The following is a 12,178-nucleotide window of genomic DNA, read 5'->3' as shown; positions in this document are numbered from 1 at the left end:
AGCGCTCGGAGCTCAGAAACTGCCAGCCGAGATCGCAGGCTCTAGGGCTGAGGCAGGAGGAGGAGGGAAGAACTGAAAAGCAGAGAGACAGGTTAGAGGAAAGAAGAGGCTTGGGAAGGAAACAGCAAAAAAGAAACTGCTCATCACAGTTACTGAGAGGCAAACGGCGGTGGAGATGAGGACAGAGAGAGGCAAGACTATGACAGCCAAAAAAGACAAATAGAGAGAAAGAGGAAAAAATGCCAAGAACATCCATCCGGAGAAATGAAGAGAATGAAAGTTTTATGCTGCAGAGCCATTCTATGCTTTTCCGGCACAAAATTCCCTCGCTGTTTTTAAGCCCTTTTGCATTTGCCAGCCGTTGACAGTAAGAGGCATGTTCAGCGGTGCCAACAGCATCTCCTCTTCCTTCTCCTCTTCCTCTTCATCTTCCTCCTCCTCCTTCTCCTTTTCCTCCTCCTCCTTCTCCTCCCATCAGCGAGAAGACAAACCGAGGACAGTCTTGAAATACCGAAATTTCCTCCTTGGGATTTGCCAGCGTCGCGTTGCGCCAAGACTGTCGGAATAAAGGACGCTGACTATTGTATTATTATTTTATTAATTGGTCAGTGGGAAGATTACAGATGAGGAAAGGGGACGCCTGTCACCCTTCCTGCTGTAAAATTTAAAAATGAGGTTGAATTGGGGGAAACCCTAAAATGAAGCAAAAGAAATAAGATTTGTAAGGACAGAAAGCCACAGAAGCCCCCCCACATAGCGCACTTTTATTTGTATTTTTTATTCGAGATTTTTTTTTTTTTTCCGTGGTGGTGGGGGAGGTGATTGGGTGGCTGACTGGCTGCGGGAAGCTGCTTCCTTTCCCTTTGGAGATGATCGTGCTATTATTCTTTGCCTTGCTCTGGATGGTGGAAGGAGTCTTTTCCCAGCTTCACTATACGGTGCAGGAGGAGCAGGAACATGGCACTTTCGTGGGGAATATCGCTGAAGATCTGGGCTTGGACATTACAAAACTTTCGGCTCGCGGCTTTCAAACGGCGCCCAACTCTCGGACCCCTTACTTGGACCTCAACCTGGAGACCGGGGTGTTGTACGTGAATGAGAAGATTGACCGCGAGCAAATCTGCAAGCAGAGCCCCTCCTGCGTCCTGCACCTGGAGGTCTTCCTGGAGAACCCCTTGGAGCTGTTCCGGGTGGAGATCGAGGTGCTGGACATCAACGACAACCCCCCCTCCTTCCCGGAGCCGGACCTGACCGTAGAGATCTCTGAGAGCGCCACGCCGGGCACCCGCTTCCCCTTGGAGAGCGCATTCGACCCAGACGTGGGTACCAACTCCTTGCGCGACTACGAGATCACCCCCAACAGCTACTTCTCCCTGGACGTGCAGACCCAGGGGGATGGGAACCGATTCGCCGAGCTGGTGCTGGAGAAGCCTCTGGACCGAGAGCAGCAAGCGGTGCACCGCTACGTGCTGACCGCGGTGGACGGGGGAGGAGGGGGAGGCGGAGATGGAGGAGGAGGCGGCGGCGGGGGAGGGGGCCTACTCCCCCAGCAGCAGCGCACCGGCACGGCCCTACTCACCATCCGAGTGCTGGACTCCAACGACAATGTGCCCGCCTTCGACCAACCCGTCTACACTGTGTCCCTACCAGAGAACTCGCCGCCGGGTACGCTCGTGATCCAGCTTAACGCCACAGACCCAGATGAGGGCCAGAATGGGGAGGTCGTGTACTCCTTCAGTAGCCACATTTCGCCCCGGGCGCGCGAGCTCTTCGGACTCTCCCCTCGCACCGGCCGGCTGGAGGTGAGCGGCGAGCTGGACTACGAAGAGAGCCCGGTGTACCAAGTGTACGTTCAAGCCAAGGACCTGGGCCCCAACGCCGTGCCTGCGCACTGCAAGGTGATAGTGAGGGTGCTGGATGCTAACGACAACGCGCCGGAGATCAGCTTCAGCACCGTGAAGGAGGCGGTGAGCGAGGGCGCGGCGCCCGGCACGGTGGTGGCCTTGTTCAGCGTAACCGACCGCGACTCCGAGGAGAATGGGCAGGTACAGTGCGAGCTGCTGGGGGATGTGCCGTTCCGCCTCAAGTCTTCCTTCAAGAACTACTATACCATCGTGACCGAGGCCCCCCTAGACCGAGAGGCGGGGGACTCCTACACCCTGACCGTGGTGGCTCGCGACCGGGGCGAGCCTGCCCTCTCCACCAGTAAGTCCATCCAGGTGCAAGTGTCAGATGTGAACGACAACGCGCCGCGCTTCAGCCAGCCGGTCTACGACGTGTATGTGACCGAGAACAACGTGCCAGGCGCCTACATCTACGCGGTGAGCGCCACAGACCGTGATGAGGGCGCCAACGCCCAGCTAGCCTACTCGATCCTGGAGTGCCAGATCCAGGGCATGAGCGTCTTCACTTACGTGTCCATCAACTCCGAGAACGGCTACCTGTACGCCCTGCGCTCCTTCGACTATGAACAGCTCAAGGACTTCAGCTTCCAAGTGGAAGCGCGGGACGCCGGTAGCCCCCAGGCGCTGGCTGGCAACGCCACCGTCAACATCCTCATCGTAGATCAGAACGACAACGCTCCTGCCATCGTCGCCCCCCTTCCGGGGCGCAACGGGACTCCGGCGCGCGAGGTGCTGCCCCGCTCGGCTGAGCCCGGTTACCTGCTGACCCGCGTGGCCGCGGTGGACGCAGATGACGGCGAGAACGCCCGGCTCACCTACAGCATCGTGAGGGGTAACGAAATGAACCTCTTCCGCATGGATTGGCGCACCGGGGAGCTCCGAACTGCGCGCCGGGTGCCGGCCAAGCGCGACCCCCAGCGGCCTTACGAACTGGTGATCGAGGTGCGCGACCATGGGCAACCTCCCCTGTCGTCCACCGCCACCTTGGTGGTGCAGCTGGTGGATGGCGCTGTCGAGCCCCAGGGCGGGGGCGGGGGCGGGGGCGGGGGGTCAGGAGAGCACCAGCGCCCCAGCCGCTCCGGCGGCGGGGAGACGTCGCTGGACCTCACCCTCATCCTCATCATCGCGCTGGGCTCGGTATCCTTCATCTTCCTTCTGGCCATGATCGTACTTGCAGTGCGGTGCCAGAAAGAGAAAAAGCTGAATATCTACACGTGTCTGGCCAGCGACTGCTGCCTCTGCTGCTGCTGTGGCAGCGGGGGGTCGACCTGCTGTGGCCGCCAAGCCCGGGCGCGCAAGAAGAAACTTAGCAAGTCGGACATCATGCTGGTTCAAAGCTCCAACGTACCCAGTAACCCAGCCCAGGTGCCGGTGGAGGAGTCCGGGGGCTTTGGCTCCCATCACCACAACCAGAATTACTGCTACCAGGTCTGCCTGACCCCCGAGTCCGCCAAAACCGACCTGATGTTCCTTAAGCCCTGCAGCCCATCGCGGAGTACGGACACTGAGCACAACCCCTGCGGGGCCATCGTCACCGGTTACCCAGACCAGCAGCCCGACATCATCTCCAACGGAAGCATTTTGTCCAACGAGGTAAGGCTGAAGCGAAAGGACCACCATCTCTCATCTCCTCCATCCGAAAGCCTCCTCTAGCCCGGCCCTTGTATCTCTGGTACACTGTGTATTTATTTTTAGGATATTAGCTTCTTTGTATCTTTGTGGGGGCAGGAAGGGAAAGCTGCCTCTCCCACCTCTTCTTGTGTAACTTAAACTTCGTGTCGTCCCTAATTTTCTGCGCTCCACCCTTCCACATTTATTTTCATTGACCTCCTTTGGTGCTTTGCCACCTTGGACCCTCCTTCTTCCCTCTGGCATCTTTCCTTTAAAATCCTAGTCCCTTCACCCCACCCCACCCCAGTCCTTTCACTTCTTAGAAAGCTGGGGCTAAAGGAGAAAGTGCCCGAGGGGAGAGGGAAATGCAGGGAGGGACCTTCTAGCACTGGCAAAGGCCTTTTTTTTCTCTTTGCATTTGTCCCAGGCATAAAAAAGTTAATTGTTTGGCTTTGTTTATCGATGCCTTCAGTCGCGTGTAAAAGTAAGCTATAGATTGTTTAACTTTGCACAGTTGTCTAAACTCGAATGCATGTTTCAGTAATCCTTGTTCTCTGAACTCGGGTTGCAAAAAAAAAAAAAGCCTTCAGTTCTACTCTGGACAGCATTTACAGACGTTCTTGAAGCCCAACGCCCACACAGTGTGAATTTGAATGAAGTTGCTTTGGCACAAACCCCTGTAAGCGTAAACTCACGGAAAGGCTTCAACAGTTGTTGTCTTACATATTCCTTTTAGCTAATAATCACCTTCTTGCCATCGTTTTTGATGAATCACTGCTGTTGGCTTTCTTCATCAAAGAATTTGGCTTGTCAATTCCGATTTCCTTTTCTAAGATGGAGAAGTGGCAAAGTTGAAAGGAGGGAGGGAGAGGGAGAACAGAGTTGATTTCTGTAAAAGAAAGTTTGGACCGGAAAAGGTGTGTGTGGGGTGGTGGAGGCGGGGAGGAGAATGCAGAGTGTGTTTGGAGCGGGAAAGAATTGGGGTCAGGAGGGAAGCGGGTATTATGAACTCCTTTTTTGGCAGGTTATTTTATTTATTTTAAGTCTTAGATATTATTCATTGACTTTCATGAATATTTGTACAGCTCATTTGTATCTTAAGCACATTTTGAAAATAAACAACAAAATTATTCCATAAAATATCCAACCTTTTTGCTTATTGAGCGTGCTGTTTTTCTTGTGTCAACCAGTATGCACCTAAACACATTTTTAGGCCACTGAAAGAAAGACTGCAGCATATATCTAGGTTGACTCTATTGGAGACAATAGTTTATGAGGGCCAGCTATGAGGTTATTTGCATTCTCTCCTTAAAACGCACACACACACACATACACATTTAAAATTGGCCTTTTATTTGTGTATTTTTTTAACCTTTACTGAAAATCTAGATATGCAAAATCTGCATATCTTCTTGCCTTTACTAGCACTAGTCTTTATAATAACTAGTCTGAGATCTTAGAACAGCTTAGAAATTTCCTTAAAAATGTACACAATTACTTAAGCTAGAAATAGTTCCTAACCTCAAAATCAGACTGTTAGGTCAACCCATAGCGTTCGAATGCTCTTGATTTATTTATTTTTTTTCTAGACTAAACATCAGCGAGCAGAGCTCAGCTATCTAGTTGACAGACCTCGCCGAGTTAACAGGTATGGACTCCTTTTTTTTTTTTTTTCCTAGCTTGGTGTATAGACAAATTGCTACCTACTAAAAGTAGGAATTAGGTATATTATTCAATATCAAAGTAGAAAATGATTAAGTATTTCCAATTAGGACAGGACATAAATATTGATTATATTAGGTTTTCTAGACAATAAATTAAAAAATACTGGTGTGTATTTTTTATATACAACCACTAAGTATATTTGAATATTTTTTCAGTTTACACTCTTACACTGCTTCTGATAATCTTCCTAACTATTCCAGACATATACATATATATCTGTCCTATGAAAATGATATAAACATATGCTCAGCTCCAATCATAGAATAATGATTGAGCTTTACATGCCTTAAGGGCTCAAACTGACTGCTGATGCTCAGGGTTGGAGAGTTAGGCTTAAGGTTTTGAAAACTAGCTTTAAGCAGAAATCAAGAGCTATAAGCATCTGCAGCACCATAGGTGACCATGCGGTGGCAGAAGAATGTTTTCTGTGTTTCTTCAGTCCTTTTGATTCTAACATTCACATTTTTGTACTTCTAGTTCTGCATTCCAGGAAGCCGACATAGTAAGTTCTAAGGACAGTGGTCATGGAGACAGTGAACAGGGAGATAGTGATCATGACGCCACCAACCGCGGCCAGTCAGCTGGTAAGTGTGACTAAAGGGCGATGCTGACTCTTATAGTGGATTTTTAAAAAATAAATCCTCAGAGGATGATGTTTTAGGTAGTTTTCAGTGTTAGTAAACCTACAGAAAACTGGTGTCACCCTATGTTGACAATTGTATACTCAAAGGGATTTGTAATACAGTCTAATGTTCCTTTAGAGAATGAACGTTAGAAATTCATTGCGGAATACGTGAGACCATGAAACATTTCTTTTTTATATCATGTTCTTTCCGGGAATTATATTGTGTACAAAGGACATAGATTTCTCACCTGGTCCAGTCCCCAGTCTTCAGTCAATTAAGCTATTATTAGACTTGCTTATGGATGAAATAACAGAAGGTGAATGAAATTGGTTGACCCGTACAAGGTCACAAGAGGAAAAGTGAATGACTGGGAAGCAAAATCCAAATTTTCTCATTTCCAGAGCAATGCATTTTACATACCACTGAACACTGATGAGAGAAGGAATGGTGATTGAAAGTCATGAATAGATTGAAAGCAGGATTTCCAAATCTGGGTTCTTAGGCTTCAGGACACTAGTAAACACTTGATAATGTGCATTTTCTGAGGCATTCCTCATATTTCCATGTTCAAAATTTGACCTCTGGGTGTATTTGCTTGTAAGCTTGAAGGTATTCCCTGATGGGAGTTACAATGTGATACATATTTTTTACTTTGTTTTACTTTATTTTACTTTACTCTTCTCCTGTATATATGTCCCCTTTAAGTTTTATAGAATCCTGATAACTCTAGTTACTAATAATTAAAGAAAACACTGAAAAGAAATAAAATATGTACCTTAAAATAATGAAAACAATTTCACAAAGTTTGGATTTTCTTTCTACTTTGTTTGCATTTCAACTATGAAGGATGCTTTTTGAATTTTTTTTTAAACTTTTTCTCTTTCAAATGAGTTTTCTGTTTATCTGACACATGAAGCAAAGCAAAGGCAAGCTAACTTGTGTCACTTGTAAAAAACACCCATCGTTCGACTGTATGGAGGTCCAACTTCATTCACTTGAGCTTTAAGCTCTATCGTGATTAGTGATTAAGCCATGGGGGGATAGGGTTCTCCTTCTCAAGGTAACTGATCCTCGAGAGCACCCATTCCTTCACACACTCCATGGGCCTCCGAAAGATGTTGAGGCACTGTGTCAAAGGGCAGTGCCCGCCCCACCGTCGCCTGGCAGCAGGGGTGGCAGGCCTCACTTGGCTCATGTGTGGTGTGTCTGAGGCTGCCTTGGCCTTGGGAAACACAGGCAGGAGGAGGGAGAGAAAAGACTGCTCAAGGGTCTCTTTATATTGCTGCAAGTCATTAATATGCAGACCTAATGAGACTTGAGAACTGCCAAGAATCCCCGGAGGTCCCTGCCCCTTGCGGGCCTTCACGCTAAGTGAACAGAGCATCTATTTAGTGTCTGGGAACCTGACAACAAACCAGATCTTGCCAGAAGTTTATATTTGAGTACAAAGTCCCTTTCATTTTTGGCCTATATATGACATATGATTTATTGTTATCTTTTAAAAGGTGTATGTTTGGAATTGCTCATTCTTATTCTTTTTTTCAGTTTCTAATTCATAGTCAGCCTTTTAAAGCTTTGAAAACAAAATGTTTAACATTAAAAAAAGAAAATCCCCCGCTGCATGTTTCCTTGGGTATATTTTATTCCTTTCCCACCCACCCCCCTTTTTTTTTTCTGTAGCACTCCAGTCTCAATGAACATTTCAATTAGTTTAGTTCCTTAGACATAATGAGCCATAATAACTTAACTGAAGAAAGAGAAAGGAATAAACATCTGCAAAAAGTGCTAAATTTGGAAGCTGGATGGGAATATGTTCTTATCAATGTGCCTTCCCAGCAGCCCTTTTATTTCACAAGCACTCAATGTTGCCATTTTGGTAATATTACTTACAAATTATTTGAGATGTCAAAACATTTGAAAATGTTAAATGCTAAATTGTATTTGGAAAACATGTTTAAAAGCAGGGTAGTTTTCATTTTTCTTATCAAAATGGCAAATTCTTTTTTTCTGTCTTTAGGTTTTTAACATGTAAAAGTATTACAGAGTTAACAATCTACGGATCTATTTCATTAGCATTTATAAGGTTGCCACAACATACTGGGCACAATGATAGCTGTTTTTGAATTGTATTAACACATTTGTATTAAGAAATAATTACACATTTGTGTGCTGAATTGCAGTCAGATTTAATGTATCTAGTTTTATTGTTAAAATGATTTTGCATTGTTTACCTTTTAAAGTATAAAACCCTAAATGCAGAGAATTAAGATGCCTTTACTTAATGACTTTTTTCCAGTCCATTCTTTGTTGTGTACTATTAACTTCACACCAAGGAGCTAGAGTATTTCCTAAAAGTTAAGCCTATCTCAGGCAAACAGGTACATCTGCTTCATTTCCTTGTACAACTAGGTATTGATGATCTTCCAATTTTGCGATATTTAGAGAATATTCTTCATAGCACATCTGTTTCCAGGTTTAGGATATGGAAAACTTTGGAGCTAATAAGCAAATCCCACTCAGCTTTAGGTTTTAAAGGGGAAAGTTCGACTATCATGGAAAAACAACACTGAAAAGATATGAATTCTGAATTCTCTAGTTTGTACCTCATTTCATGTTACATAGTATACACTGTCTAGTTTAGTTCTTCACCTGTTTAAACTCCCTAAGTCTTTATTTATTCCCGCTTTCATTTTCTGTGTTAACATTAATTTATATTTATTTATTTGGATATGCCTTCCGTTTATTCTTCTATGAATAGTTTTCTTTTTTGTTCTTTCTCCCTCCTCCCCACTTGCTTTTCTCCTCTCTAAGCCATTTGCAGTCACCAATCTTGTTCATAGAAGGGCTTTAAACACGAAGGCAGCTGCACAGAGAATCACATAAGCTTTTTCAGTTTTCCACTGCACCTGGCTCCATGGGTGGAATTCCTCGACGTGACCACTGGTCTGTGGCACTTTCTTTCTATAGGCTTGTCAAGGTGCTTTCCGTTTATTTCAGTGCACTATTGATGTATTGGGTAGGTATGGCAGAAGTCCAAGGAGATGTGGTAAATGCTTGCATAAACCATCACAAGGGGAGAAACTGATTAATCACAGCGTAAATAGCCAAAAAAAAAAAAAACAAAGCCAAAATGAACTTAAAACTAGTACATGTTCAATTTTATAATACCATTAGATTAAAAGATAGATTTTTTGGTCTGATTTAAATACTGATACATTTTTAGCTGTATAGTCTTAAACATTTTAGTATTATCCGAGTAGACCTAAGATCTATTTAGCTGTAAGTAGTTGTTTTTTCCCCCCCATTTATTAAGTACTTACAATGTGCACACTAAGATTAAATTTGAATTTATTTTTAATAATTTACCTTCTTAAAATGTATATTGAAGAAGAAAACCCTCATAAGTTAATGTTACTTGTTATAATCTACCTGAAAATTTTCAAATTTCTCTTTTTCTAAATTTTATTTTATTTAAAAGACAGCTTAGCTTCTAAATGTGTTTATTTCTTAACTAATTATTATGAGACTTGTACATGACACATGTTCAAAACTAGAGTATAAATTTAAAAAGTGATTTATATTGTCAGTGTTTTCATACTAGTAGATAAACATATATCATGAAATAAATTAAGCCATTGTACTACTACTGCAATATCAAGAATTTTCGGCCTATCATAAAGTTAAAAATTTCCCTTTCTCAACTCAAAAAAGAATTTAGATACTGGTAATTAGCTTCTGGCTTTATAAATAAAGTGAATTTATACCATAATCTGAATAAGCGAAAGCTTTTTTTCTTCTTCACCAGGTTTCTGGTGAAAATATGAGCTACAACTAGGTAATGCAGTGACACAATTGAAAAAGATATAAGACAAATATTAAGAGAAAATGGAGAAAAATATAAACATATTGAAATATGTTAGGTAGTGAGAAAATTTTGATCTGCATGTTTTGCTTTTTTCGTAGATGAATTATGTTGTAAAATCTCTGCTCCCAAACCAAACCAAAAACTACAGAAATTTTGGTGATTATTGTTAATATCTCTAATTTCTCCAGTGTTAAATAATTAAAAGAAGACTTAAAATTTTCTCAAAAACATGTGTGTTGATTTTTTAACTAATTTATCATATTTGGGGAAAAGTACATTTTTTGAAGGCTTGTTACATGAGAAAGGTCCATGTAATTTTATTGTATTGAATTCATCAGAAAACAGAACAAATTGACTATAATTACATTTTTGAAACCATAGTTTGTTCTCAGTGGTAATATCACAGCCTCTGACTATAAGGGATCAAGTTACTTGCTAGTGTAAAAAGATGTATTTTAAAATTTGTCTAAATATATCTCTATATAACAGGCAGTCTATCACTTCAGCTGTCGTGCCATGTAGAACAGACCATTTCTGAGAAGTGGGAAAAAAATAAATTGCAAGAAATTGCAAATAAAATCTGTATGTTGAAATGTTTCTTAGGAATGACCAAAACTTCCTAACTCAGGTGTGGCCTGTAGTTTTCTGCTATACAAGTCTCACGGGTTCTAAAATAAGGGCATTTGAATGAGAAAAAAAAATGACAGTTGAAGTTATTTTCTCTTGGGCCTGCAACTTGAGATGTTAAAAATTTCCAAAGCAGTGTGAAAGACACGCATTTTTAAATGTCCCTTGTACAGAAATACTTGGCATTCCGGTCCTTTGTGCAGTCATTGACCGCCACAAAACTTAAACATACCTCTGCTTGTCTGGTCATTAAAATAATATACTTAATGGGGACTAGTGATATATGAAAAAAGATAAAGTCATTTTCATTTTTCAGTGCTCCCTAAGGTGAGGCCAGGTAATGGGCACAGTTTATTTGGTTCTCAAACTATACATTTGAGACGAAAAAAAAAATTTTTTTTCAATGAATACTTCTAAAACTTATGAAATTTATTGATATACTTTTTATGTGATTAAAAAAATTGTTTCTACATCTGATATTTTCCTCGTGAGAAATTAGTACACTTGTTTTGTCGGTAAAACGTGTGAAACATATTAATGCCATCTTCCCTCTCTTTGTAGTTTACATAAAGCTGTGTTATCACTATGGGGATCCCACTTTAAAAGGAGTAGCTCATAAATTTATGAGGAACATTATGTACAAGTGTTGTTCCCCTTTCAGGCAGGTAACACTGTTTATCCAACAGAAAACTTTATCATGTTTCTCACTTTTCTTGTTATGCACATAATTTTTTTGTACAGGTTTTCAAGTCAGAGGACTTTATTTCATCATCTAAGGGAATTTTAACTAGCGTCTAATAAGGCAAAGAGGCAGAAAACCATACACTTCAAGAGAAGAAATTTAGCACAATTGAATATCAACTAGCCATGAAGACAAGTTCTAATAAGACCTTCTAACATCTCATAAAAGTACCTTCTAACATCTCCTAAAAGTACCTTCAAATATCTTAAAGATAATGCAGAGAATAGATCACTGAATTTTTTCTGTGTGATTATCATATTGAGAATTATAAGAATTCTTGGGTACAGTGCTCAAAAAGATGTGAAATAATATTAATGGTCTCATGAGGTGTATTTGAAAGGGTTTCATCAGTTATGTGATGAAAAATTGTATTAATTCCAAATTTTGCATTAGTACCCATCTTTATCAGGATCTGATAATATAATTCTATCTTAATATTTGAATTTTTCCATCAACTTCAAATTTAATATGATATAAATGTACTTTTAAAATAATTGCTCATAATTGACTTTTAATGGTACTTCCATCTGTCAAAAAGACCTTTTATTCCTTATCACACTATAAATTGGGAGTGTTTAGAGTACAGTGCATCAAAATACAGATCTCTCTGGTTCTATAGCTTCTAGTTACCTGCTGTGTCAGTGTGCATCGGGGATATTCTTCTTCCCTTCCTCTTTTTTTTTCCCCCCTAATACCCATCTCCTTATAGGAATAGGATAATTTAACTTCCCTGGTGTCTAGAAAATAGTTGACCTGTTTTACTTGCTGATCTTAGTCTGATTCCTTATCCCAGCTTCAACTCATGTTTATGTTCCTCAATAATGCACTGATCAGTGATTTACTTCTGGGTTTATGCATGACAATTATCAATAGATTATTATAATCGAAGTCAGATTTAGTATTATACATGCTGCCGCTGCTGCTATTTAATCGCTAAATCCTGTGAGACTCAGTGTGACCCCATGCACTGTAGCCTGCCAGGCTCCTCTGCCCATGCCTCTTGCCTAGGATTTCCCAGGCAAGAAAGCCGGAGTGAGTTGCCATTTCCTTCTCGAGAAGATCTCAGTGCAAGGATCAA

At 42.2% G+C, this 12,178-nt stretch overlaps 1 protein-coding gene across 2 annotated transcripts in view; it reads left to right on the top strand.

The window, feature by feature from the left end:
• The first annotated feature begins 3 nt into the window (after positions 1 to 3).
• Positions 4 to 12,178, top strand: part of PCDH10 (protocadherin 10) — a 45,911-nt gene continuing 33,736 nt past the window's right edge. For both annotated transcript variants that reach the window (XR_011490627.1, XM_020869416.2), the window contains exons 1-3: positions 4 to 3,497; positions 5,105 to 5,163; positions 5,718 to 5,824. Coding sequence is in view for 1 of the 2 variants with exons in the window: in XM_020869416.2 (XP_020725075.2) it covers positions 870 to 3,497; positions 5,105 to 5,163; positions 5,718 to 5,824 (2,794 nt within the window). In the remaining variant the exon portion in view is untranslated. The remainder of the gene's footprint in view (positions 3,498 to 5,104; positions 5,164 to 5,717; positions 5,825 to 12,178) is intronic.

This window comes from Odocoileus virginianus, chromosome 12 (genome assembly GCF_023699985.2).
Source record: "Odocoileus virginianus isolate 20LAN1187 ecotype Illinois chromosome 12, Ovbor_1.2, whole genome shotgun sequence".
NCBI classification, from domain to species: Eukaryota; Metazoa; Chordata; class Mammalia; order Artiodactyla; family Cervidae; genus Odocoileus; species Odocoileus virginianus.
The sequence above is the reverse complement of the archived record's forward strand: the minus strand, read 5'-3'. Positions and strand labels throughout refer to the sequence as shown.